This window comes from Loxodonta africana, chromosome 3, assembly GCF_030014295.1.
Source record: "Loxodonta africana isolate mLoxAfr1 chromosome 3, mLoxAfr1.hap2, whole genome shotgun sequence".
NCBI classification, from domain to species: Eukaryota; Metazoa; Chordata; class Mammalia; order Proboscidea; family Elephantidae; genus Loxodonta; species Loxodonta africana.
In genome coordinates, this window is record NC_087344.1 from 34249753 (window position 1) to 34275819 (window position 26067).

The 26067-nt window shown below is 53.0% G+C and overlaps 1 protein-coding gene across 1 annotated transcript; it reads left to right on the forward strand.

The window, feature by feature from the left end:
* NCAN (neurocan) lies at positions 1 to 25729 on the forward strand. The gene is made up of 16 exons (XM_003413242.4): positions 1 to 56; positions 126 to 158; positions 4271 to 4350; positions 5205 to 5594; positions 8652 to 8826; positions 8933 to 9060; positions 9650 to 9943; positions 11620 to 12210; positions 12434 to 13771; positions 18380 to 18496; positions 19633 to 19746; positions 21198 to 21356; positions 22403 to 22485; positions 23457 to 23601; positions 24565 to 24747; positions 25311 to 25729. Exons 1-16 carry the CDS (start codon positions 1 to 3, stop codon positions 25454 to 25456), a joined length of 4032 nt encoding a protein of 1343 aa, XP_003413290.3. The 3' UTR covers positions 25457 to 25729.
* The last annotated feature ends 338 nt before the right edge of the window (positions 25730 to 26067 follow it).

Consider the following 26067-nt stretch of genomic DNA (forward strand, 5'->3'; position numbering starts at 1 on the left):
ATGCGCAGCGCAGCCCCGCAGCCCCTTTATAAGCCGCTGAGGCGGCGCTGGGGCGAGTGGAGCGCAGGGCGCAGGGCTGGACCCCGCGCGGAGAGCCAAGCCTGAGCGTCCTTTGTGCGGGGCAGCAGCCCCGGGGATGCGTCCCAGCTAGGAGCCAGGTGGGGGGTCCGGCGTGAGGAGGGGGTCGCGCTGGGGGAGGGGACCTCGTGACTGGAGACTGCGCTTGGATTGGGGAGGGGGCCTGGGATAAGGGATGAGCTCCCGGGATGGGGAAGGAACTGATGGGGGAGGGGAGTCCCGGCTGGGGAGGGAGAGCTTGGGAATGTTGAGGGGAGGAGGAGCACGGATTTGGGGGGAGGTTGTCTGGAGAATCAGAGATGACCCCAAGGTGGGAGTGGGTCTCTGATTTGGGAAGGAGGCACTGGGGGAGGGGCGCCCCGAGTTTGGAGAGAAACGGGGGAGGGAGGGACAACCAGATGCTGGGTGAGGGACTTTGGAGTGAGGCACCCCGTGGCTGAACTGAGGCACCCCAAGATTTTAAGTGGGGATTCCCAATTTGAGGCTGAATGGAGGATCCCAGGCAGGACTGCAGCGGGAAAGGGGCCCCCAAGATCATCCTGAGAGGGATGGAGGGGGCCTGCGCTGAGAATGAATGAGACCCCCACAAGGGGAAGGGTCATCCCACAGCTTCCCCGTCCTTTTGAACCAGCCCCAGTCACCACATCCTGACTCAAGGAGGCAGCTCTGGGGAACCCCATCCCCAGGGGGCCCCCGTTGACCCCTCGGACCTGGAGTTGGGGTGTTATCTCCTCCCCCAGGGAATACAGTAGGTCCCAGGCACACTCTGGGTGGGGGCACAGCACTGGATCCCCAGAAACCGTGAGGAACAACCATCTCTGAGAGGGGGGCTCACCCCAGCACCTCCTCATCTGCCCTCGTGCTCACAGCGGGACACAGCCCCCATCCTTTCCCTTTCATTCCTTCTGTTCCTGTAGACAGGTGTGGAAGCCCTGGCTTGGTTGGTTTGGGGACACAGGCTCTGGGAAGTGGGGACTGGGACCCCAGGACCAGCCTGGGCAGGAGCAACCCCCAGCCCCACGCACAGGGCTTTGTTCCTCTCAGCAGCATCGATGGGAGGCGAAGGCCAGGAGAGGGTTGGCACCAGACCCAGCAGGGAGCACAGAGGGGTGCGGGGTGCACAGGGAGAAGTAGGAGGTCTGTGGGTCGTGGGACCCTGGAGTCTCAGCACCCTTGCTGGCTCTTGATCATCCCCAAATGGAATGCACCCCCCAGAAGGTGTAGAGGCTTTGTGTGTGTGTCTGCCTGGTGGGATGGCAGGTGCCCAGGGGGCCTGGGGTCATCTATGAGTTGATGGGACTGCGGTTGTGTCTTTGTCAGGAAACTTGTGCTGGGCTCACGTCGCCAGGTGGCAAAATGGTGTGAGTCTCCTGGTCACCAAGGCCACATTTCTCCAGCTGGGCTATGCCAGGGGCTGGCACCACCATGTGTGTGCATGTGTGTGTGCACACGTGTGTAAGGAGCTGTGTTTGATTGTGCAAGGCTCATTGGGGGTTTATTTAGGGGGCGTGAGCCTGTGGATGTGTGTCTTTGTGCAGAAGATGTGCCTGTGAGGCCCTGTATTGTCTCTTTGTTAACGTTCGTGAGAATCTATGTGTGTGTCCCCCGGGTCTATGTCTGCCGTGTGGCTGCATGTGTCCTCGTGTGTATGGTGAGGCTCCTCTCCATGGGCTGGAACTGTGGCCCTTGTGTGTGTGGGGGGGTGTGTGTGTGTGGAATGTGGCCTGTGTGCACAGTTGGGGAGCTAGCAAGGGGGGTTCCCTGAGGGGCACCCTGGGATGACTTGATGGCCTGGCTTTCTTTCTCCTCCAAGTTGTTCCACCTTCATGCTCAGGCACACAATGCACAGAGACTCACCGACCAGAACACATGCGTGTGCGCCCAGCCCCTGCCAGGGGCATTCAGATCTGCACATGCAGAGAGAAACCACAGAGGTCTCCTCTGCCCCACCAGTTCCGGGACCTGCTCCTCCCACCCCCTCCCACCACTGCACACATCCTCAGGTCCCCAGGGCTCAACCTCACACACACCTCAGACGCACACCCAGTCACAAACACACAAAAACAGCTGCTGCCAAACCTACCCAGACAGGAGTGGGTGTAAACGAGACACACACACATACCATCTCGGGCCACTCCTCCCCCAGCGCCCCAGAGCCCCTACTTGAATATGCATGAAGCTCATACATTATTCATGAGGGGATGATCCCCAGACAGCTGTGTAAATGCTCACCTCTGGCAGCTCTGGGAGGAGGTGTTTTGAGAGAAGGGGTGTGTTTTCGTGAGGGTAAGTGTTGGAGTGGGGACTGAGAGAGTGCCTGGGTGTGGGGAAGGGGGCATGCCCCAGAAATTCTGTCTGTTGCTATTATGCAGCTCGATATGTTTGGACGGGTGCATGAGGCACTGTGCACACAAGGCTGCTGTTCAATTGAACATTTCTGAGACCTTGAAGTCTTAATTCCTTTCATCCCCTAGATAACCCTTTGAGGTAGGTGCTGGAGTATCTTCATTTTACAGGTGGGGAAACTGAGGCCCAGAGTGATGAAGCAGCTTGTCCAAGATCACTAAGCACGTGAGGAGTAGAAGCATGAGTGTGTGGGTGAGTGTGATACTTGTGTGTGTGCACGTGCGTGTGCATATGTGTGTATGAATGTGAGTATGCATGTTTCAGTGCGTGTGTGTGAGAAAGTTGTGAATATGTGTGCATGTGTGTGAGTGTATGTGTGTGTAAGTGTGAGTGTGTGAATTCCCTGACCTCGCCCCTTCTAAGGCCCTTCTGGGGCAGTCATAGCCCAGAGTCCTGCCCCATCCCCATGCCCTAATGCCCAGCCAGCATCAGGGGACTCCACTTGTTTGAGGTCCCCAAGGGAGAACTGAGGACAGCCTAAGTGCAGGTAGAAGGTGCTGAGGTTTACCGATTGGGAGGTAGGGGCACTAATCCGGGGCCTGGTCTCTGCCGTTTCCCTTCTATGTCACCCAAGCAAACCGCTAACCCTCTCTGTGCCCCAGGTGTGGTTAAGCAGGTTGGGCCAAACCAGGTGGGCTGTGTTGCTGAAGGCGCCGCATGAGAGTTCAGCACCACGGACAGGTCCCTACCAGCCACTCAGCCCTCTGGGAGCTGGGGAGGGGGCAGCTGTCCTGCACAGCCCCCATTCTGGGGCTCCATCCCCAGCTTTCCTCAGGGTTAATCTTTTAACGAGTTTGTGTGTGCACAATGGCTGGGCTTGCACATGATGTTCTCATTTCCCATCTGCCTCACCTCCTGAGCCTGGCCCTGTGAGGGGGAGGCTAGAGGGGTAGGGGGCTTTGGGAAGGGGCCATCTGCCCAGAGTTCCAGTCACTGTCAGAATGTGAGGTCTGCAAGGGCACTGCTGTATCCCACATGCCTGGAATGGGGATTGCACGCAATAGGCACTCAATAATTGTCCAATGTATGCTCATGGACCACAGCCCCTATACAGGGCTGGCCCTACCACTGGGGTTTCTCTGTGGGCTGTGGAGGCACCCTCACCAAGCGTTGAGAAGTCAGGAAGGGTAGGGTGGGCTGGGGCAAGGCCCCCTCTTCCTGCTGGGAATTGGCAGTGCCTCAAAAATCCCAGAAACCAAGAATAGAATCCTGGCAACAACCAAATCCTGGAATTGAAGCTAAGAATCGTGTCATTCAGCAGACCCAGCTTAAAGATTGGGGACCCAGGGAGGACTGGGGCTGGTTACTTCCCTCCAGGAGCCCCCAGTCTGATGGGGGAGGCCAACCTGAAAAATGGAATCCCTATCCGGGCTGTGTGAAGGTCAGTAATAATAATGGCAGCTGAAATTTACTCCGTCATGTCAGGCAGCTTAAAGCATTTTAAATGCATTGATTCATCTCTTCCTTTCAGCCATCTGATATTATCCCCATTGACCCACAAAGAAACTGAGGCACAGAGAGATTAAGCTACTTTCCTAGGGCCACACAGCAAGGAAGAGGCAGAGAGACAATCCCAGGTCTGACTCACTCCATGCTTCTGACCATGAGGCATCACTGCTCAGATCCTGAAGTCAGCTGGTCCTGGGTTCGAATCCTAGCTCAGCCCTTGCTTGTTCACTGTGTGACCTTGAGTGATTCATTGGCCTCTCCAAGCCCTGGGTTCCCATTCTCAGAGGCTGGGAGGGTACTGCTGTGGCTTACCCTCCCCGCCTCCATCTCGTTCCAGGTCCAAGATGGGGGTCATGTCTCCGTGGGCCACGGGCCTCCTGATGTTCCAAATGCTGCTGCTTGTGGTTGGGGAACAGGGTGAGTTGGCTTGTAGGGAGGGAGGGGCTGGGGCCTGGGGGTTGACAAGTGGGGGCTGCTTTTTAACTCCAGAGAACCTTCTCCTGCTGGCTTTCTGGCTTAGTCCAGGGAATAGAACAAGAATAGATGAAAAATGTCTTTGAAGAGTCAAAAGTGAACCAGACACCTGAGACATTATTTTTAGTCATTGCCAGTGGAGGCTGGAAGTTCCTGCCTCTCACCCTTTGGCTGATATGAACTAGAGAGAGAGAAAAATGAGATGACATTAGTCCAGAGATTGATTAGTGATATCTGCCACAGGCGGGGCAATAGGGAGTGGTGGTCAAAAGCCCAGGCTTTGGAAATTCCTCCTAGATCTGCTGTGTGGCCTTAGGCAAGTAGTATTACCTCTCTGAGCCTCAGATTCCTCAACCTCCCAAAAAGAGGATGCTACATCGCTACCCCTGTAGATGGTGGAGATTAAATGAGCTGATTGCTACAAAGTGCCTGGCATATAGAAAATACCTCACAAACACCATTTCCCATCCACTGCTGTCCCTTGCTTAACTGCTGGGGAAACTGATGCTAAGGGACAGAACATGACATTGGGTCTCAAACACTTCTCATTACTCCTGTTTCTGTACACAGAGGCTCCCGGATCTGGACTTTGAGTGGAGGCAGGACCATAAATGAGTTTGACCCTATTGCTCCCCTTCTGCTTGGATGAAACTCACAGACCTGGCAGTGCTTTGTGGTGTCGTGTAGGCAGCCTAGCCTCCCTGGCCTCGGTCTCCCCATCTATGAAATGAGGGAAGTAGCAGTCTCTCTGGTCCTCGCCTTTGAGTCAGGCCCTCTCTCTGCCTCCTCCCTCCCAGGCACACAGGATGCTGAGAAGGGGCTCCGAATGCAGAAGGTGGGGTCCGGGACGGTGCAGGCTGCGCTCGCTGAGCTTGTGGCCCTGCCCTGCCTCTTCACCCTGCGGCCCCGGCCAGGCATGGCCCGAGATGCCCCTCGGATTAAGTGGACCAAGGTGCGGACGGCATCTGGCCAGCGACAGGATGTGCCCATCCTTGTGGCCAAGGACAACGTGGTGCGGGTGGCCAAGGGCTGGCAAGGACGTGTGTCGCTGCCCACCTATCCCTGGCACCGCGCCAATGCCACACTGCTGCTGGGGCCACTGAGGGCCAGCGACTCCGGGCTGTACCGCTGCCAGGTGGTGCGGGGCATTGAGGATGAACAGGATCTGGTGCCCCTGGAGGTGACAGGTCAGTTGGCGCAGGAAAGGGGCTAGGGCCAGGAGGGGGAAGGGCCAAGTCAGAGGCCCATTCACTATGCAGCATTTTAGAAACCATGCCCTGAACAGTGATCTCCTTTGGTTCCTCTGGTGGCCTCACAAAAAAGGCCTCTGCGGGTACTAACCTGCCTTTAACATCACTCTTTTAGCCAAGAGAACAGCCTTCAACTCAGTCTCCCATGGGCCATAGTATCTAGGAAGGATTTCATCCTTTTGTTTTAAGTCTGTTTTATGGTTACCTAACTTTACATATGGAAACCCTGGTGGTGTAGTGGTTAAGTGCTACGGCTGCTAACCAAAGGTTCAGCAGTTCAAATCCACCAGGCACTCCTTGGAAACTCTATGGGCCAGTTCTACTCTGTCCTATAGGGTCACTATGAGTCTGAAGCAGCTCGGCAGCAACGGGTTTTTTTTTTTTTAATTTGTCTTTATATGAGTCAGAATTGACTCAGTGGCAACGGATTTTTTTTTTAACTTTATATAAGGGAGCCCTGGTGGTGCAGTGGTTAAAATCAATAACTGAAAGGTCAGTGGTTCAAAACCACCAGCAGCTTCACAGGAGAAGGATGTGGCAGTCTACTTCTCTAAAGATTTACAGCTTTCGAAACCCTATGGGGTCGCTATGAGTCAGAACAACTTGACGGCAGTGGGTTTAACTTTATATAGCATTAGTGGTTCAGTGGTAGGATTCTCACCTTCCATGCAGCAGACCTGGGTTCCATTCCCAGACAATGCACCTTACGCACAGACCCCACCCATCTGTCAATGGAGGCTTGTGCGTTGCTATCATGAACAGGTTTCAGCAGAGCTTCCAGACTAAGATGGACTGGGAAGAAAGGTCTGGTGATCTACTTCTGAAAATAAGCCCATGAAAACCCTGTGGATCACAACAGTCTGATCCACAACCAATCACGGGGTTGGTGCAGGACCTGCAACATTTTATGCTCTTGTGCATAGGGTCACTGTGAGTCAGGGGCCAACCTGACAGCAGCTAACAGGAGTTTTACATAAGGCAAAGGATACTGGCTTTCTGTTTAAAATAAGAATATAGCAGGACCCCTGGTAGCACAGTGGTTAAGCAGCTCAGCTACTAACCAGAAGGTCGGTGGTTCAAACCTACGGTGTGGTAATCTGCTTGGAAGCCCTATGAGGCAGTTCTACTCAACTGACTTAACGGCAATGGGTTGGTTTCTTAAAGTTCACATAAGTGAATATGCTTTGTAAAATAAAATAAAAAAAATAAAATAAAATAAGAATATAAAATATCCCTTAAGTAAATTTATTTAACTTTTTAAAAAGTGAGGCTATTTTTAAAAAAGTAAGACGATTAAAAATACATATTATGCAAATAACAGTCCTCTAATACTTGTTTAACTAATTTCTTATATTAAATTCTCTGTTGAAATACCCAGTGTAGTTTCTGTTTTCCTAACTGATCAAGGTGGACAAGGCAAAAAAAAAAAATTAAAGTAAAGCCCTAGAACAGAGCCTGGCTTACAGTAGGTACTCAATAAATAAATCTTTGATGAACAATGCAGCAAATGGACTGTTGTGTGGAAAATGTTCCATAGACTCCTCCTAGGAAGCCGACTTCCCTTAACCTGTTGTGTGACCTTGAGCAAGTCTCTGGACCCACCCACTGGGGCTGAGTGCCCCCTCCCCACCTGTGAACCTGGGATGGTGGGACAAAACAGTGTCTCACTGTATATTTTATGGTGTCGGCTCACCATCCTCCTTCGAAGGCCTGCCCTCTTGAAACCAATAGACCTCAGAGAAAATGATTGGTGTCAAAGGCAATGAATTCCATATCTGAGGTTGTTTCATTCATTCAACAAAACATTTCTTGAGCACCTGCTACGTGCCAGCCCGGTGTTAGGGACATGCCATGGATGGGACCAGCTGCTGCCCTCTGGGAGCACTCAGTCTGATAAGATGGAACAAAATGTTTAATTCCTTTTTTTGTTCAACCATTTCTTTCATCCTTTTCAAGTCACAGTGAGCCATTATTGATGCTTCCTGACCTAGCTTACATGCCACCTCCTCCAGGAAGCCTTCCATGACTCCATCTCCGGTCTGGGCAAGAACTGGCCTCCCATTGCTGCCTCTCCTTTCTCCATCAGGGCATGCCCTTAATTCCTAAAAGGCAGAATCCCTTCTCCATGCCTCCTGTCATCTTCAGGGCCTACCTCTAGGCACGAAAGGTGCCATCTTTGTAGTCAGATCATCCTGGATTTGAATTCTGGCTCTGCCTCATACTTGCTGTGTGACCATGGACATGTCCCTCAATGTCTCTGAGCCTTAGTTTCTTCATCTGGAAAATGGGGATACTAGGATTGTTGTAAGATTTCAAGAATATAATGCTTGTAAATGCTTTGCACATAATAAATATTTGGCAAACTCTAACCCTTATGGCAATTATTAAGGTCCCTGGGTGTCACAAAGAGTTTGCGCTCGACTGCTAAACCCTGCTGGCGTAATGGCTAAGTGCCACGGCTTCTAACCAAAAGGTCGGCAGTTCAAATCCACCAGGTGCTCCGTGGAAACTCTATGGGGCAGTTCTACTCTGTCTATGGGGTTGCTATGAGTCAGCATCGACTCGATGGCAACGGGTTTGGGGTTGGTTTTTTTTTTTTTTACTAACCTAAAGGTTAGCGGTTTAAACTCATTGGTACTGCGGAAGAAGGGTCTGGTGATCTGCTTCCATAAAGATTATAGCCAAGAAAACCTGATGGGGCAGTTCTACTCTGCACACATGGAGTTGCCATGTCAACGGCAACAGGTTTGATTTTTTCTTTTTTAATGGTCATCATTACCAGTGTCTTCATCTGTAAAATGGGGGCACATCAGCTTTGCCCCCACTACCACCCTAGCACTGTGCCTGGCACTAAGTGAATGAATGTGGTGCAGGGCACACAGTAGGGCAGCAGATCTATTATTATCATACAGGAGGGATCATTCAGCAAAGGAGGAGGTATGTTATTAAAGATACCAGCATGAGTGGTCCCCCACCCTGTTCATCCCCATGCAGGTGTTGTGTTCCACTACCGGGCGGCCCAGGACCGCTATGCACTGACCTTTGCCGAGGCCCAGGAGGCCTGTCATCTCAGCTCAGCCACCATTGCAGCCCCGCGGCACCTGCAGGCTGCCTTTGAGGACGGCTTCGACAACTGTGATGCTGGCTGGCTCTCTGACCGTACTGTTCGGTGAGAGGGGACACAGGGTAGGAAGATGGGAGGCTAACCCCTGGGGCAAGGTCCTTGGACGCCTCAGTAGCACACATCTGAGAGAGACCTCCCCTTGTCTTGTCAGGTATCCTATCACCCAGTCCCGTCCCGGTTGCTACGGCGACCGTAGCAGCCTTCCGGGAGTGCGGAGCTATGGGCGGAGGGACCCGCAGGAACTCTACGATGTCTACTGCTTTGCCCGCGAGCTGGGGGGTAAGTCTGGGGCTGGGAGGATCACCCCACAGCACCTCTGAGCTCCAGTTACCCTCCCTACCCCATCTCTCCTTGAGTGCCCACCTCTCCTGAGTTTCAACCTGCAGCTAAGACCTGAGCTCTACTCCCCTCTCTGAGCCCCCCTCTAAATCACCTCCTCCTTTCTGATCCCCATTTTCCTCTAAGAGCCCCTTCCCCCTCTTTCAGCCTTCTTTTCTTATCTAAGCCACTTCTCCCCTCTGAGTTTCAGAGTTCCATTTCCTAGTCTGAGCCCCTCCTCTTCTTTGAGGCCCCCCATCTCTGAGCCCCTGTCTGTCTCACGGAGGCCCTACCCTTCTTTGGAGTCTGACTTGTTCAGGGGCCCAAATTACCTCATTTGTAAAAAGAGGCTAAGCCCCCTCTTTTTAGCGCTGTGTAAGAGAACACGGATGTTTGGGTGACCTGGCCGCACGGCAAGGGTGTCGCTGCTTGGTAAAACACCCACCCAAACCTGGCCAGGATGGGGATATTTGGACTGGACTGGGACCCCCCCTTCTCAGGCTTGGTAAGGGTCCCTTTTCTGGTCTGACCCCTGCCGTCCCTCCTGCAGGGGAGGTCTTCTACGTGGGCCCGGCCCGCCGCCTGACCCTGGCCGGAGCGCGTGCCCAGTGCCGCCGCCAGGGCGCCACGCTAGCCTCTGTGGGGCAGCTGCACCTGGCCTGGCACGAGGGCCTGGACCAGTGCGACCCCGGCTGGCTGGCTGACGGCAGCGTGCGCTACCCGATCCAGACGCCGCGCCGGCGCTGCGGGGGCCCGACCCCAGGCGTGCGTACAGTCTACCGCTTTGCCAACCGCACGGGCTTCCCAGCGCCCGCCTCGCGCTTCGACGCTTACTGCTTCCGAGGTGAGTGCAGCCAGTCCCCGCAACTGCCACGCCCCAAGTGACACGGCCCCTGACGGCCCGGCCCGTAAAGGACCTGATCCTTTAGGGGCCGCACCCCTCCGCGACGATCTAGCCGCATGATGGCCACGCCCCTCAGTGACGGTCACGCCCCTGTGATGGCCACGCCCCTGTGATGGCCACGCCCCCGCGCTGGCCTAGCTGCAAAAGGACCCAAAACCAAACGTATCGCTGTTTAGTCAGTTCTAACTCATAGCTGACATACAGGACAGAGCAGAAATGGCTCATAGGGTTTCCAGGGCTGTAGTTTTTACGAAAGCAGATTTCTGCATCATTCTTTTGTGGAGCAGCTGTTGGGTTCAAACCACGCACCCTTTGGTTAGCAGCCGAGCGCTTAACAGCTAGGCCACCAGGGCTCCTTCCCAAAAGGACATGAACCATTAAAATAAGCACCACGGGCTACGCCCCATAGGGGGAAGCTACTCTTAGCCACACCCCCACTCTTGCCACACCCAGAAGTCTGTGCTTGCAAAGACAATCACGCCTAGTCTAGTGGGCACAGCCGAGGAGAATGCCCTAGAGGACATGCTGTGAAAGATAAATTCCACAGAGACCTGCTCCAGGAGAGGGCGCTATCGCCTGTAGCCATGCCTGCAAGTGCCTAGACTTCTTGTAAAATCTAGACCCCATGAGTGGGCTAACCTTAGTAGCCAGCCTCTGAGGCCATGCCCCTTGAGAGGCTGTGATCAGATAGGATAGGCATGGATGCTATCTCTTAGCCACAACCCCAGATGCCACATCCCAGGATGGTGCTTCTTCCGGTGACCACTCCAGTGAATACCACACCCCATGAGGGCCTTAACCTCTAGTACACTTGATCCAGATACCACACCCATTTTTAAAATCTATGCCCCATGAAGGTCCTACCCCCTACTGCCCACACGCAGAGTACCTACCCCTTGAAAGGTCACACCCCTGAGATCCTGGTGGAGACCAAGCCCTGGGGAGACAGCCACATGGAAACAGGTGAACCCATGCCCCCAAGAAGGCCACAACCCCTTGCAAGACCACACTCCTAGTTGGAGCCATATCTAGGGCCTAGCTGTGGAAGCCACTGCCTACCTGGTGCCATGCCCATAGGTACCCCTGGTGAGGAGGCCAGGCCCACATAAGAGACCAACCACGCCTCCTGAGGGGGCCACAATCCCAGAGGGGACCAGAGACCATTCCAGGTGTTAGAGTGGGGCCGTAGACCGGGAAGTTGTAAAGCTCAGCTCCCAGGAGCCATGTGCCCTCTGTAAGCATCCCCAGCCTGTGAAAGCCACACCCTAAAAAGGAGAGGGGGCAGGGCCATGGCCCAGGATTCAGTCCAACACTCCACAGGCTGACCCACTTCTGGGAGTTGGAACTCTATGAATCCCCGCTATGACCTCTGACAGAGGGCTCAGGTAGGCCCTAGCCTGAAGAGTGGGGTGATAACTTTTTGCTCTCTCTGAGGCTGGGGGTTCCCAGAGACCAATGAGACAGACAGAGGCACACAGAGAGACAGTGGGACACAGAAAGACAGACTCAGAGATACATAGGACTCTGCTGCAGCAGGCTGCAATGTGGGTAAACTTCAGGCAGAACTTCCTACCCAATCCTGGGCCTAACACAACCTCTTCTGCTTTCTCCCACAGCGCATCACCCTACGTCACAACATGGAGACCCAGAGACTCCCTCCTCTGGGGATGAGGGGGAGATTCTGTCAGCAGAGGGTCCCCCGACCAGAGAAGTGGAACCCAGCCTGGGAGAGGAGGAGCCAGTCTCCACTGACTTTCAGGAGCCTCCGGTGTCTAGTGGGGAGGAAGAGCCCCTGATCTTGACAGAGAAGCAGGAATCCCAAGAGACCCCCAGCCCTGGCCCCAGGAGCACCACACTGGCCTGGGCCTCCATGTCCTCCTTAGAGGCTAAGGAGGCATGGCTGAGCACGGTGGCCCCCAGCCCTAGCAGCGAAGAGGGTACTGTGGTGGGAACTCACACAGAGGCCCCCCTGGCAGGCCCAACACCCAGGAGGAAGGGGCGCTTCAAAGGACTGAACGGGCGGCACTTCCAGCAGCAGGAGCTGGAGCAAGGGCTGGACGGGGAGCTGGAGGCCAGCATCCTGCCCCCCACCCTGGAGGTCACAGGGAACCATGTGGAGCCTCCCCATCCCATGGGGGCCACCGAGGCCTCGGCCGACCCAAGTCCCTGGGACATCCTGAACAATGAAGTGGAAGGACCTGGAGCCTGTGAGTCAGGGTCCAGGGGACCTACCTAGGGGTCTGAGGGTGGGAAGATGTGGCCACCATCAGGATGGGGACTAGCCTCTGAATCCCCGTCCTCGGTGATGCTCAGCAGAAGGAGCCACCCTAGAGCTGCCCTGAGATATTTATTATTGTGTTGTTAATATCATTTCAGATCCCCCTGGTGGCAGGAGTTCCCCAGAGCCCTGGCTGTGGCTCCCGACCACAGTCCCACCCATCAGCCTGGAGCTCCAGGAAGCTGATGAACCCACCATGAGGCCAGCTGCCTCCACCCAGCCCTGGCCCCCCTCGGAGTCCCCTACCCTGGCTCTAAGCCCCAGAACCGACCCCCAGGATGCCTCCCTCATGGTTACTTCCCTGGACTTCCCTGTCATGGCCATGCTGCGTGCCTCCAAACCATGGCTCCTTGCACCCCTTACGCCTGTCCCCACTGAGGGCCTTGGGGCTGAGGGGCATGGTAAGCCCACAGCTTTCCCACTTGCCCCTGCCTCAGAGACTGAGGCCAGCCTTCAGGGCCTCAGCAACCCAGAGGCATCTCCCCAGTACCCCTCCTTGGGCCCCCCAAGACAGAGTGGAGAGGCAACATCCCTGATTCTCAGTGGCTACAGAGCAAGCAGCTCCCCAGCCCCCTCACAGGAAGTCATGGACCCAGGAGCCAGAGCCATCCCCAACTCCATCAGCACCGATGCCAGGGAAGTTGGGGGGACCAGCTCTGCCCGACTCAGCAAACCTGAGCACCCCAGCCCCAGCTCATTTGCTTCCGTGGGCAAGAACATGGCAGCCGACTTCACCCCTGCTGAGACCACCGCTGAGCCCACAGGAGCCGGAGACATCTTGGGGTCTGAGTCTGGCGTCTTCAATCTGCCAGCCACCATGGATGAGGTGGACAGTGGTGGGCTGCACCTTCAACCCCAGGCTGCACCCTCAGGGGGCCCTGGAGTCTCCTTGGTGCCTGGAGTCCCCCTGTTTGACAGAGCAGGAAACCTGAGTTTTTTAGAGCCTCAGGCAGCTGTGGATGGAGGAGCCATGGAGGGCCCCACAGATCCCACAACAACGGGGGACCTGGTGAGTGCTGGTGGAATTTGGGAACCTGGATCCCGTGTGGCTGAGGGAGCCGAAAGCTCTGCCTTGGGCCCACCAGTGACTGTGGATACGAGAGTGGTGACGTCACTCACATCCCTGGACCTGGAGGACAAGCTTGAGGTCCTGGCTACATCCGCACTGGCGTCCTCAAGTTTCGAACCCCACCCAGAGGCAGAGGGCCAGTCAGGGATATTGGGGGCCTCAGCCCCTCCGTGGAAGGGTAGACCTTCGTGGACACCAACTGCAGCCATTGTGGATGAGGCAGCTTCCATTTCCTCAGGGGAGCCCACCACCCCATGGGAGTCCCCTGGCACCCTGCTGCCCTCCTCTCTGGGCCCCAAGGAGTTGGATCTGGAGGTCCTAGCAGGGGGCCCAGGTGTGGAGGGCCTCTGGGAAGAGGCAGCAAGTGGAGGAGAAGAGCCAGCCCTGCCAGGGACCACCACTGAGGGAAGCATGGAGGAGGGTGAGTCCGAAGCCTCATGGCCAAGTCTAGCCCTCAGTGGGGCCAGAGGAGCCAGAGCTTGGAGGGAGGGCTCTCCAAGGGACCAGAGACTTTTTAGGTGGGACCTCATTGGGGAATAGGCATTCCTGGCAGAGGGGTGAGCTTGGGCAAAGACCAGGAGATGAGGTTGCTCTAGATGTGTTTTGAGCACAGAAGCGTGTCCATGGCCAATGTGTGGGAGTGATAAGGTGTTGGGTAAAGAGTTTGAGTTTTAGCATGGCCTCAACTAACCATGCCCACTCTGAGCGCCACAGTACTGGGCAATGCTGGGGGCTGGCCCTCGGAGAACCCCAACCTGGGGGAGACAGAGCCAGACATAGACACTCCCCAGGCAGAGCCAGAGAGAGGGAGGTGGGGCAGGGCTTCTGGACCAGGGGCTCTGGAGCTGAAATTCCGGTGATGGGGGTGATGGGGATCGTGGGGGTCTGGAGCCACAGAGAAAGGAGCGTGGATCCTGGCAGGGGTAGGAGTTGTGAGTATCACCCACATTTTACAGACGAGCATGGTGAGGCTCAGGGAGGGTACATTGCTACCAGGGCTCTCAGTGGCTAGAGCCACATCCGGTAAGTCTTAGATGCCAGCGGAGTCCAGAGGACACCCCGGGTCACGTCTGCCCCCAACTCAGTCTGTGTAGCTCTGGCCCTTGTTTTAGACCTTGATTTTTTTGGTCAAGTGAGGTTGGAGAAAAAAAAAAAAAAAATGAAGCTAATTAAAAAGCACTGTTTCCAAGCTCCAAAATACTCCTATTAACACAATTGGTTTTTAACTTGCCCCTTCATTTGAGGGCAAAGTGTGGTGCTGATGGAAGGAGCGGGTTTTGCCACCTGCCCCGGCACCTCTGGCCTGTGTACAGGTGGGGTCCTCTTTACCCTTTCAAGACCCAGTTATATTCTGCTTTGAACTTTTTGGTGATACCATGTGTTTTCATTAATAGAAGCATGCTGAATCCTTGAGTCTTGTTACATTTTTGGTAGGTAGTACGGATTTTTTTTTTCTTGCCCCATCCCATAAGCCTATTTTTAAGAGTCCAGAAGGATATAGCATGTCCCACTAATGCTACCCCACTCCAGAGATCAATCCCCAAGTCCACAGGGACATATGTGTCCAAAAAAAAATTTTTTTTTAATCTCTATTTTTCCTAACAAAAATGCACACACCTCTACAACAGCCTGTAGAAACAGTAATTTGCTGTACACGCCCGTTTTTTCAGTTTGAAACAGTCATAAAGGCCCCTGACTTGTGGCAGCATGCACTGTTAGTGGGAAGGCAGTTTCCCAATGAATCTGAGAGGCAGAAAATATTGGTGAGCAACCATATATCCCAATGGTCATAAAAGAGTTAGATAACCCGGAGATAGGCAGACCCTGTGCAGGGGCACAACTATCGATAAAGGCTGCGTTTGGTGGTTTCTGTGTGTGCTTGGCCTGTTCTTGGCACTTTACCTTATTATGTAACGGGTCATCCTTAGGATTATCGTGACAGTCTTTACAATAAAGCAGTGGTGGTTCCATGGTAGAACTCTCGTCTTCCACACAGCAGATCCAGCTTTGATTCCTGGCCAACGCACCTCATGCACGGCCACCACACAATTGGCAGCGGAGGTTTGTGTGTTGCTATGATGCTGAACAGGTTTCAGCGGAGCTTCCAAACTAAGACAAATGAGGAAGAAAGGCCTGATGATCGACTTCCAAAAATCAGCCCGCGAAAAGCTTTTGGATCACAATGGTCCAATCCTCAGCTGATCACAGGGCTGGCACAAGACTAGGCAGCATTTTGTTCCACTGTGCGTGGGGTTGCCACAAGTCAGGGGCCGGCTCAATGACAGCTGACAACATGATGCTTATAAAGGCTTTGTGGAACATGTCTAAGTGTGAGTCCCATTTCACAGGTGGCAAAATTGAGGCACAGAGAGGTTAAGTGACATGCACAGTGTTATCTAGCTAAGAAATGCCCAGGCTATCAGACTGCAGGGCCTCAATCTCAGCCACTAACTAGACTGCACCACCCTTATTTCCTTGGCAAGCAAAAATGAACAGAGCTGTAGGGAGGGCGTGAGCTGGTCCAGGGAGTGGCCGAGAAGAAGCAGGTGGTGGGGAGGCCCATCCTTGAAGTGGGCAGAGGTGGTCAGAGGAGTGGAGGGAGATCCAGGCAGAGGGGAGCTGAGGAAACAATGTTGCTCAGAGCCCTGTTGCCTGGCCTGGGTCTGACCTGGACTTATCTGAATTCTGGCTCAGACTGAAGCCAGCAGCAGCCTGGGCGGAGGGAGACAAGCAGCGCTGGGGGACACCCAGTCACCACCCACCCGCCGCTCTAAGCAGAAATGCTAATGAAGCCAAAAATAAATGCAGCACCCGCAAGCGACTGAGTCACCGCCAGTCCGTGGGCAGGTGTCAGCAGCACGGGGCACCTGGTGGGGCTCACGTGGCCCCACTGCCTTGGAGCCCCACGCATGTGCACACACGTGCTGGAACCGACACACAGACATACAGCCCGTCTAGCCACCACCCCAGGCAGAGGACTCAGCTATCACAGGGGGACACCTGCAGCATTCATTCAGTTAGCACGCAATTATTGAATAACTGCTGTGTTCCAGGCCCTGTGTTGAGACCAAAACCTCTGTCTCCTGGAAACTGACATTCTAGAACTTTCTGCAATGATGGAAATGCTCTCCATCTGCACTGCCCAGTAATGTAGCCACAGCCATGCGTGGCTACTGAGCACTTGGAACATGGCTGGTATGGCCGAGGAACTGCATTTTCCCTTTTTTTAATTTTTAAATTAAAGTTAAATAGTCACGTGTGGCTAGTGGCTGCCTTTTAGGAGAGACAGACAAGAAACAACAATCCTAATAAATGAGTGAATTCTGTTAGATGTTAAAAAGTGATTAGTACTAGAGAAAAATAAAGCAGGAGGCGAGAGAGGGAGGGCCAAGGGTGATTTGCAGTTTTGGCTTGGGGGCGGGAGTAGGTCATCGAAAGGCCCTATAAGAAAATGAAATTTGAGCAAAACCTGAGGGAGGTGAAGGAGGAGCCATGCGGAGATCTGGGGGAAGAGCAATCCAGGCAGAGAATAGCCTGTGCAAAGGCCCTGAGGCAGAGCCATGATAGAGGTGTTGGAGGAGGAGTGAGGAGGCAGGTGTGGTGGTGGGGAGGGGGCGTGAACAGGAGGGACAGGGAAGAGGTGAGGACAGGGAGGTATTGGGGCAGATTATACAGGACCCTGTGGACTACAGTGAAGAACTTGGTTTTTCTTCTCAGGGCAATGGGGAGCCATAGAGAGTTCTAGGCCGAGGAGAGACATGGCCTGACTGGTGTTCACAGTTTCTCCCTGGCTGCCATGGGAAGAACAGACTGTGGAGGGTGAGGCCAGGAGCCAGGAGGGCAGAAAGGAGGTGACTGCTTGCTACCTCCTCAACTTCTGTGAGACACAGAGCAAAACAGACCCAAATTCTAGGTTACAGGTCCTGGTGAGAGAGCCTTCAACAGGGTTCCTGGAGACCCAGGGCCAGTCTTGGCCCTTGCCCTGTCTTGTGTATAGCTTTGAGCCAGGCCCTGCACTAGGGGGCCCTATCCTCCCCTGGGCCTCAGTTTTAGTGTCTGTGCAGTGGAAGGGCTGGCCATGGGATGGGGGTTGGCTAGGCTAGGATGGGGGCTCTTGCTCCCTTTCCCTGATTCTAGAGGAGGGACTTCTTCAAGGGGATGGAGACTACCCACCTGGGCATCTGGGCCCCCAGGTGGGGAGGTAACCTACCTGATTCCAGGGAAAGCCAGCTGGGGGTGATGGGGGACAGGGACCCACATTTTTTATACCTCCTAGGTGCCCAGTCTAATGCTGAGTGATGCTAAGACCCCCCAGAGGCCCCAGGCTGACAGGGGCAGATCTGGACACAGCATGTGGTCAGGACTGGAAGAGAGGGATGAACTATTTTATGCCCATTTTACAGGTGGGGCAACTGAAATTCAGAAAAGTAAAGTGACTTGCCCAGGCCTCCCTAGTGAGTGACAGAGCCAAGACTTGAACCAGATTTTAACAGCCCATGGTTTTAACCACTATAACGCATCACCTCCTGACACCACAACCACTAAGGTTGTATCAAAAGAGGTTGAGCCACTAGAGTGAAGGTGGCGATGGTTCCCACTCTCCTCCTTTCAGTGCTGTTCATACACTACCTAGAACTTCATGGTTATTTCTGTGCACCAAACCGTGAGAAGTTCACTTACCAGCTGGGCATGTCTAGAAGAAGGAGACAGGTCGGGGAAGGCCGTAAACCCATGTTCCAGAAGACTTCCTAAGAGAAACTTCAGGAAGCCCTGGTCAGTTCAGTCCAAGGACTTTGCCACAGGCAGGGAAGCCCACAGATGCTTTGGGATAGTTCCTGGAAGGAAAGAGCTCCCTGTCACAGGGGGCGTGCAAGAGTATTTGATGACTGCCTGCTGGGGATGTTGTAGAGAGGACACCCACAGAGAAGGGTTTGATGAGCAGGGATTTGGGGGCCTGAGGTCTGGATTCCAAGAAGGCAAATGAGCTGATGGCCTGTCCCCTCCCCTACACTGCCCATCTATCCTGCAGATCCCTCTGATCCCTGTGAGAACAACCCATGCCTGCATGGGGGGACCTGTAAGGCCAACGGCACCATGTATGGCTGTAGCTGTGATCAGGGCTTCGCTGGGGAGAACTGTGAGATTGGTGAGTGCCCTAGACCTAGGATTTGATCCTAGATTTGTTTGACTCCAGAGCCCTGGGCTCTAGGTCCCAGCAACCATTGCCCCCCAGGACTCAGGGGATCATAAAAGGCTGGCTTCAGATGCCGCCTCCCCTCCCTCACTCCCTGGATCCAGCTAAATCAGCCCCAGTTTAGTACCAGAACCAAACCATCTGCCATAGCTAAGCTTTCATCCTGGGGGCAATGACTCTGGTGTGCTGCCTCCCATTGTTACCAGGCAGGAGTGAAGAGGGGAAGAGAAAGGGATGATGTGGCTTAAGCCTCTCCCAGCCAAGAGCCTTAGGGGACCTTACCCTTTCTTGAGTGGGGAGGGCTATAGGCCCCACCACCAGAACTCTTGAATGCTAACCTCAAAGCCCAATACAGGAAACAGAATTTATTATAGAATTATAACAATAAATATAAATGGCATAATTTCTTAAGCTGTGTGCATCATCTCATTGACTCTCCCTTCACAACCACATTACTAATTACAGAATTTTAATAATAAATGTAACCAGCATAATTTACTGAGCCCTTCTCATTGATTTTCCACTCACAATAACCCTTGAGGGGGTGTTATTATTATCATCTTTTTGCAACGAAAGAAACCGAGTCTCAGAGAAAGGCTGCAACTTGCCTGGTGTCATATGTGCTTCAAGCACTGTCTATACAGGTATTAGTAGAAAAGGATCCCAACTTAATATCTAACTCTATCTATAAATGCCTTTGTGACTCTGTGCAAGTCCCTGAAAATGCTCCGGAACTCCACTTCCTATGTACAAAACATTCCTAAAAGACCCTTCAGCTTCGGCATTCTACATGCGTGCCTATGTGCAAGAGTATAACCTTTATTCTTTTTGAGTAGGTGGAACATTCTGCAATGCTAATATCCTCACCCTAGGCTGGCCCAGTGGCATCTGCTCTCATTAATGCTAATTCATGTTAATTATGTGTGGCTCCACCCCCTTGGTGCACAGAGCCATTGGGCCATCTGTGCAGACCAATGTCTGCTGTCCAGGATGGATGGCAAGATCATGACCCCATCCTCCACCTGGTTCTCTGTGGGGCTTGGAGCCGGGAAGATGCTGACCCCTGACCCAGCCCCTCCCCTCTCCAGACATTGACGACTGCATCTGCAGCCCCTGTGAGAATGGAGGCACCTGCATTGACGAGGTCAATGGCTTTGTCTGCCTTTGTCTCCCCAGCTATGGCGGCAGCCTCTGTGAGAAAGGTGAGTCTCTACCATGACGCCAGAATACTACCAGGAGTGGGGCTGGGTGCCCAGCCACAAGCTTCCTCCACATGCTCCTGGTCTTGGCCTCAGGCTCTGAGTCTGACAGGAGGGAATTTTTTAGATAAAATTCACGTAACATAGAATTAACCATTCTAAAGTGCAGGATTCAGTGGCATTTAGTGCTTTCACAGTGTTATGCAACCACCACCTCTATCTAGTTCTAGACATTTTGTGGCTACTCTATACCCATTAGCAGCCATTCTCCATTCCTCCTCCCCCAGCCCCTGGCAACCACTACTCTGCTTCTGTTTGTATAAATTTCCCTATTCTGGACCTTTCATCAGATAATATGTGGCCTTTTGTGTCCAGCTTCTTTCAGTAGGCATAATGTATTTAAAATTCATCCATGTTGTGGCATGTATGAATGCTTTGTTCCTTTTCATAGTTGAGTAATATTCCATTGCATGGATGGATCACATTGTATGTAACCATTCAGCCACTGATGAACATTTGGGTTCTTTCCACTTTTTCGGCTATTCTGAATAGTGCTGCAATGAACAGTCATGTACAAATATTTGTTTGAGTCTCTGTTTTCAATACTTTTGGGTACATACCCAGGAATGGAATTGTTGGGTCACATGGTAGCTCTATGTTTAATGGTTTGAGGAACCACCAAGCTATTTTCCACAGTGATTACCCCATTTTACATCCCCACCAGCAATGGATGAGGGTTCCTGTTTCTCCAACATCCTCACCAACACTTATTTTCCTTTATTATTATTTTTATATATCTTACTGAGGAAAACCATCCAGGAGATGCATTGACACAATAGCTGCCACAACGGGCTCAAACATACCAACAATCATGAAGATATCACAAGATTGGGCTATATTTACTTCTGTTGTACATATGGTTGCCGCGAGTCAGAGCTGACTGCACAGCAGCTAACGTTATTATTATTCTCACAGCCATCCTAGTGGATGTGAAGTGGTATCTCGTCATGGTTTTGGTTTGTATTTCCATGATGACCGATGATGCCGAGCATCTTTTCATGCACATGTTGGCCATTTGTGTATCTTCTTTAGAGAAATGTCTCTTGAGGCCCTTTGCGAGGAGGAAAATTTAAGGCCTTCCTGAGACCATTTCCTGGGGACCCAGACACTGTGCATCCTCTAGGACCAAAAAGGGTGTAGCCAGTGTGGCCCCAAAGATCAGGGAATGAGCTGTCAGCATTGAGACGGGAGGGGATGGGGTATAATGATGAATTTCTTCCAGTAACAAAGAAAAGATGTTAATATGGGGAAGTGGTAGGGAAAGGCTGGGGGAGGGTGGGGAGCTTCAGCAGGGGGGAGATGGGGCTGGGGAGAGGGGTAATGTAACCCACAGTCATCTGGTGGGACTGCTGTTCTCATGGCCAGTCCCCCTCACACTCCTGTCTAACCCCCAGACACAGAGGGCTGTGACCGCAATTGGCACAAGTTCCAGGGCCACTGCTACCGCTATTTTGCCCATCGACGGGCATGGGAAGATGCTGAGAGGGACTGCCGCCACCGAGCTGGCCACCTGACCAGCGTCCACTCACCTGAGGAACACAGCTTCATTAACAGTAGGGACTTTGGGGAGGAGGGTCAACTGCCAGTAGGGTGGGTAGGGGTGGTACCCACAAGTCCTTTTCCAGGGTCCCCCCCGCAAGGGGCCTGAGAACACCACCTTTCCAAGCTGTGCTCATTAGTGCAAGCCCTGTCCACATATTAATTCCCTTAATTCCCATGTTCACTCCATGTATTCACTTACTACATAATTACTGAATGCCTGCTTTGTGCCAGGCACTGTTCCAGGCACTGGGGACATCACCCTGTCCTTGAAGAGTGACTTCTGGTGGGGAATATAGACAAACAAGTAACTATCTAATTACATAAATCTGGAGTATAGTCTTAGCTCGTCCTAAGTGCCCCTTTGACAAATAAAACAGGGCCAGGGAACAGAGAGGGGGATCGAGGAGCATCTGTGCTGAGCGGGATGACGTGGAGAACAAGCTCCGCAGAGACCTAGGGAGAGGGCAGAGCGGTGCACTAATTAAATCTGGCGTTTACTGATTTATTCATGATCCCTTCTGTTTGGGCTCCTCCCTCGGTTCATGCGTGTTCCCCCATCTCATCTCCGTTAATTCTCTCATTTGTTCACTTCCTGGTTCACTTGTTTCCTTTTCCTCAGTAGAATCAGAGGCACTCCTTACGCATGCGTTCCCACCCCCACCCGACGGGGGTCTCCAGTCCCCTCAACTCTCATTTCTGCAAAGAGAGAACGAACGTGCCTTTAGTATTCCTTCCTGTCTGCTTATTGAAGCCACAAATTATGGCAAGGCCAGGGCCTAATTCCAGCCCTTTCTGTGACACCACCCACCCCCTGGTAAGAGGGCAGGCAGAGTCCTCCCCTGCCTGGAGGGTGGGGCATCCAGCTCCCCCTAGCTGGGGAAAGGACCTCCCCACCTTTATCCCTGCCCCTGCCCCCACCTCCCTCCCACATCCGGCTCTGGGGGAAGGGCTGGGGTTCCCAGTCCTCATGATCTCCACAGCTCCACCTTCAGTCCACCTCTGAGGCTGAGGATGAGGCTGGGGTCCCCACTCCTCATTACCCCCTCCCCATTCACAGGCTTTGGGCATGAAAACACATGGATCGGCCTGAACGACAGGATTGTGGAGAGGGACTTCCAGTGGACAGACAACTCAGGGCTGGTGAGTGGCTGGAGCTGTGGCTGGGGTCCCTGCCCTCAGGCCGCTGATGAGGACCCCGTCCAGAATGGAGGGATCTGCCCTGAGCCTCCCGGGCTCTGCTGTCAAGCCTCAGTTTACCCTCCTGTGCAAAGCAACCACAGGTGGACGTCAAAGGTCCCAGTGGCTCTGAGATGCTTAAATCTTGCTTTAGCCCTGAGTTTCTCTGCCCCGTAAATGGTCCCCAACCACTCAATTGCTAAGGCCACAAACCTACGACTCATTGCCCAGATATGGTCCCTCACATATACACACTTCTCTACACCCCACTGCCTGTGTAACAGCCATTATTGATCACTTGGACCCTGGCAGTGGCTCCTCACTGGCCTTTTGCCTCCTGCATGCCGGCAGGATCCTCCTCTGCCTCAAGCCCTCCCTGGCTCCCCATTTCCTCAAGATAAAAATCCACCTCCTCTCCTTGGCCACGTGACCTGGCCCCTGCCCACTCTCTGGCCACACCCTGACTTGAAGGGAGCCCCACGAGGCTCCACTTGGTTCCTTTAAAAAGCTCAGTCCTGCCTCTGAGCCTTTGCACACACTGTTCCCTCTGCTTGAAATTGTTTTCCCAGCCTGAATCCTCCCTATCCTTGAGTCCTCAGCTCACCTGTTGCCTCCTCAGGGAAGTCCTCCTGGACACAGGGCCAGGTACACAAACAGGTGCTCAACTATTTATTTAACAGTAACCTGTGTGGAAAACAGGCTGTTGGGACTGGGGCGGGGAGTGGTGGAGATGGGGAGGCAGGGGAACCAAGGAGGAGGATGCTACAGCCTCCAGCTTGGACTGTGGTGGCAGGTAAAACGGTGCCCAGTTTAGAGATAGGAAAACTGAGTCCCTGAGAGTTTCAGTGGTCTGGCCGGGTGACTCCCACAGCAACAGGGCCAGAGCCTGGGCCAAGACCAGGTCCCCTGAGCACCCCTGCCCCCCGTTCCTGCAGCAATATGAGAACTGGAGGGAGAACCAGCCGGACAATTTCTTTGCGGGCGGGGAGGATTGTGTGGTGATGGTGGCACATGAGAGCGGGCGCTGGAATGACGTTCCCTGCAACTACAACCTCCCCTACATCTGTAAGAAGGGCACAGGTATGTCCATCCACCTTCCTGCCTGCTCACCTGCTCTTTCCTCCTTCCACTCAAGCTCATTGCTTCAGCTTTTTATTTACGTTTGCAGATATAAAAGTCAGCCCAGCAGAGTGGGTAAGAGCCCCAATTCTCTCTCCCCAGAAGGTGTACTATTTCCTCCTGCCCTCAGTAACTGTGCATTTTCAAATTTTTTAATCTTTGTTCATATAATTGGTAAGAAATAGTATCTCACTGTTATTTTAGTTTGTACATCTTTAATGATGAGTGAGACTAAGCCACTGTTCATATGTTGATAAGACATTGACGCTTATTTATTTTCCTGTGACCTGCTAGTTCATCTCCTTTGCCTAATTTTCTCTGGTCGTTGGTGTTATTGATTTGTAAGAATTCTTTACATATTAAGGCAATCATTTGTACACATTCTCATGTTTACCTCTCTCATACTTTTTTCAGTCTTGCTTCCATTTCTTTGCAGTTTCCATTCTCTTTCTCCCTTTTAGTGAACGCACTTGGCTGCTAACCAAAAGGTTGGAAGTTCGAGTCCACCCAGAGGTGCCCAGGAAGAAAGACTTGGTGATCTACTTCCAAAAAATCAGCCACTGAAAACCCTGTGGAATACAGTTCTATTCTGACACACATGGGGCCTCCATGAGTTCGAGTCAACTTGATGGCAACTGGTTTTTGATCCTTTCATTGCCCCTGTCTCCTCCATTCCCATCATACTCTATGGTTAGCATAAGAAGTAGGGAGTGGGGTGTGTATGTGAAGGAGACGTGGTTTCTGTCCCTAAGAAGCTCGTGGCTTGGGTGGAGGAGACAGTGCCACACACAGTCACTTCTAGCCCTGTGAGGTCAGGGCTGAGTAGAAGGAGGACCTGGTTGGTGTGTTATTCCCATTTGGATATGAAACCAGCTCAGCCCAATACATGACCATGGCTCTGAGTGGACACTTCTCTGTTCCCAGTGCTGTGTGGCCCCCCTCCAGCAGTAGAGAACGCCTCACTCGTCGGTGCCCGCAAAGCCAAGTATAATGTCCATGCCACCGTCCGCTATCAGTGCGATGAAGGGTTTGCCCAGCACCACGTGGCCACCATCCGGTGCCGAGGCAATGGCAAGTGGGACAGGCCCCAGATCGTCTGCACCAAACGTAAGTAGCCCCCAGACTCCCAACACAGGTTTCCAGCCAATTGTTATCAGCTGCTGTTGAGTCGGCCCTAACTCATGGTGACCCCATGCACAACCGAATGCAATGGAGTGTCTGGTCCTGCGCCATCCCCATGATCAGTTGTAGATCTGACCACTGTGATCCACAGGGTTTTCACTGGCTGATTTTTGGAAGTAGAGCACAAGACTTCTCCCTGGTCCATCTTAGTCAGCTGAAACCAGCTCAGCATCATGACAGCGCACAAGCTTCCACTGACAGATGGGTGGTGGCTGCATATGAGGTGCATTGTCTGGGAATCAAACCCAAGTCTCCCACATGGAAGGCGAGAATTCTCTCACTGAACCACCTGCTATTTGTAGCCTCTGATTAAAACATCTTGTTAGTACACACATTGATCTGGTAATACAGCCTTGGGGATAAGTGAGAACTTAACAGCCTGCCTGGAGTTTTCCTCCACTTTCCCTCCCCTGTGGGGGTCCTCTGCATCAGGCCACCCCTTCTCACCACGTTTTGTCCCACCCTTGTCCTCCCTCACTTCCCTTTAGCCAGACGGTATCATCGCATGAGGCGACACCACCACCACCACCAACACCACCACCTACACCACCACCACAAACCGCGCAAGGAGCGTAGAAAACACAAGAAACACCCGGTGGAGGACTGGGAGAAGGAAGAAGGGAATTTCTGCTGAGAAATCAGGCAAAAGAAAGCACAACCACCCTCCCCCACCTCCTCTGGAGCCTTCACCTGGGGAGACAGAACCCAGAGAGAAACAAGAGGGTCCTGAAGTCCCTGAGCCCCAAACCACATCCCCCTACTCCCACATAACCCTTTGTAAAAAGCTCCTGTCTCTTCCTTACGTACACAAGATCCTCTTGACAGGTGTAGCCGTGTGTCTGAAAAGTCAGTTCTCGTCAGTCCAAAATCTGGGAGAGTCTCCCAGTGGAGGGAAGCACAATCAGCAAGTATCGTTCTTTGCATCAGTTTAGTCTTTTGTTTGCAATGCCAATTGCCATTTGTTGAAATAAGGCTTTGATGAGGGTGCAGGAGAGTATGTTTGAAATCGCATGAAGAAATTGCTTTTCACACCAGAGATTCAGGCTCAGTAAACTATTGGATGTCCTCACTCCAGGCTGAAGCCTTTATTTAAGGTCATTGGCTTTGGGAGTAGAAGACTAAACAGAAGCACACTGCTAAAACATGACAACTGCTCTTCCTTCACCCTGGACTTTGGTCGAAGTTCAGATTTTGGTGTTGGTGGATAAACATAGTGTGGCATTCCCACGTACTGAATTTTAGGAA

What these genes read in the sequence shown, in the direction of transcription:
- NCAN (XM_003413242.4), top strand. Translation starts at nt 1, where the DNA reads ATGCGCAGCGCAGCCCCGCAGCCCCTTTATAAGCCGCTGAGGCGGCGC. An exon ending in AGTGGAAGGACCTGGAGCCT is followed by an intron (nt 12,211 to 12,433) that starts GTGAGTCAGGGT and finishes TCCCGACCACAG; the next exon opens with TCCCACCCATCAGCCTGGAG. An exon ending in GGACAGACAACTCAGGGCTG is followed by an intron (nt 22,486 to 23,456) that starts GTGAGTGGCTGG and finishes CCGTTCCTGCAG; the next exon opens with CAATATGAGAACTGGAGGGA.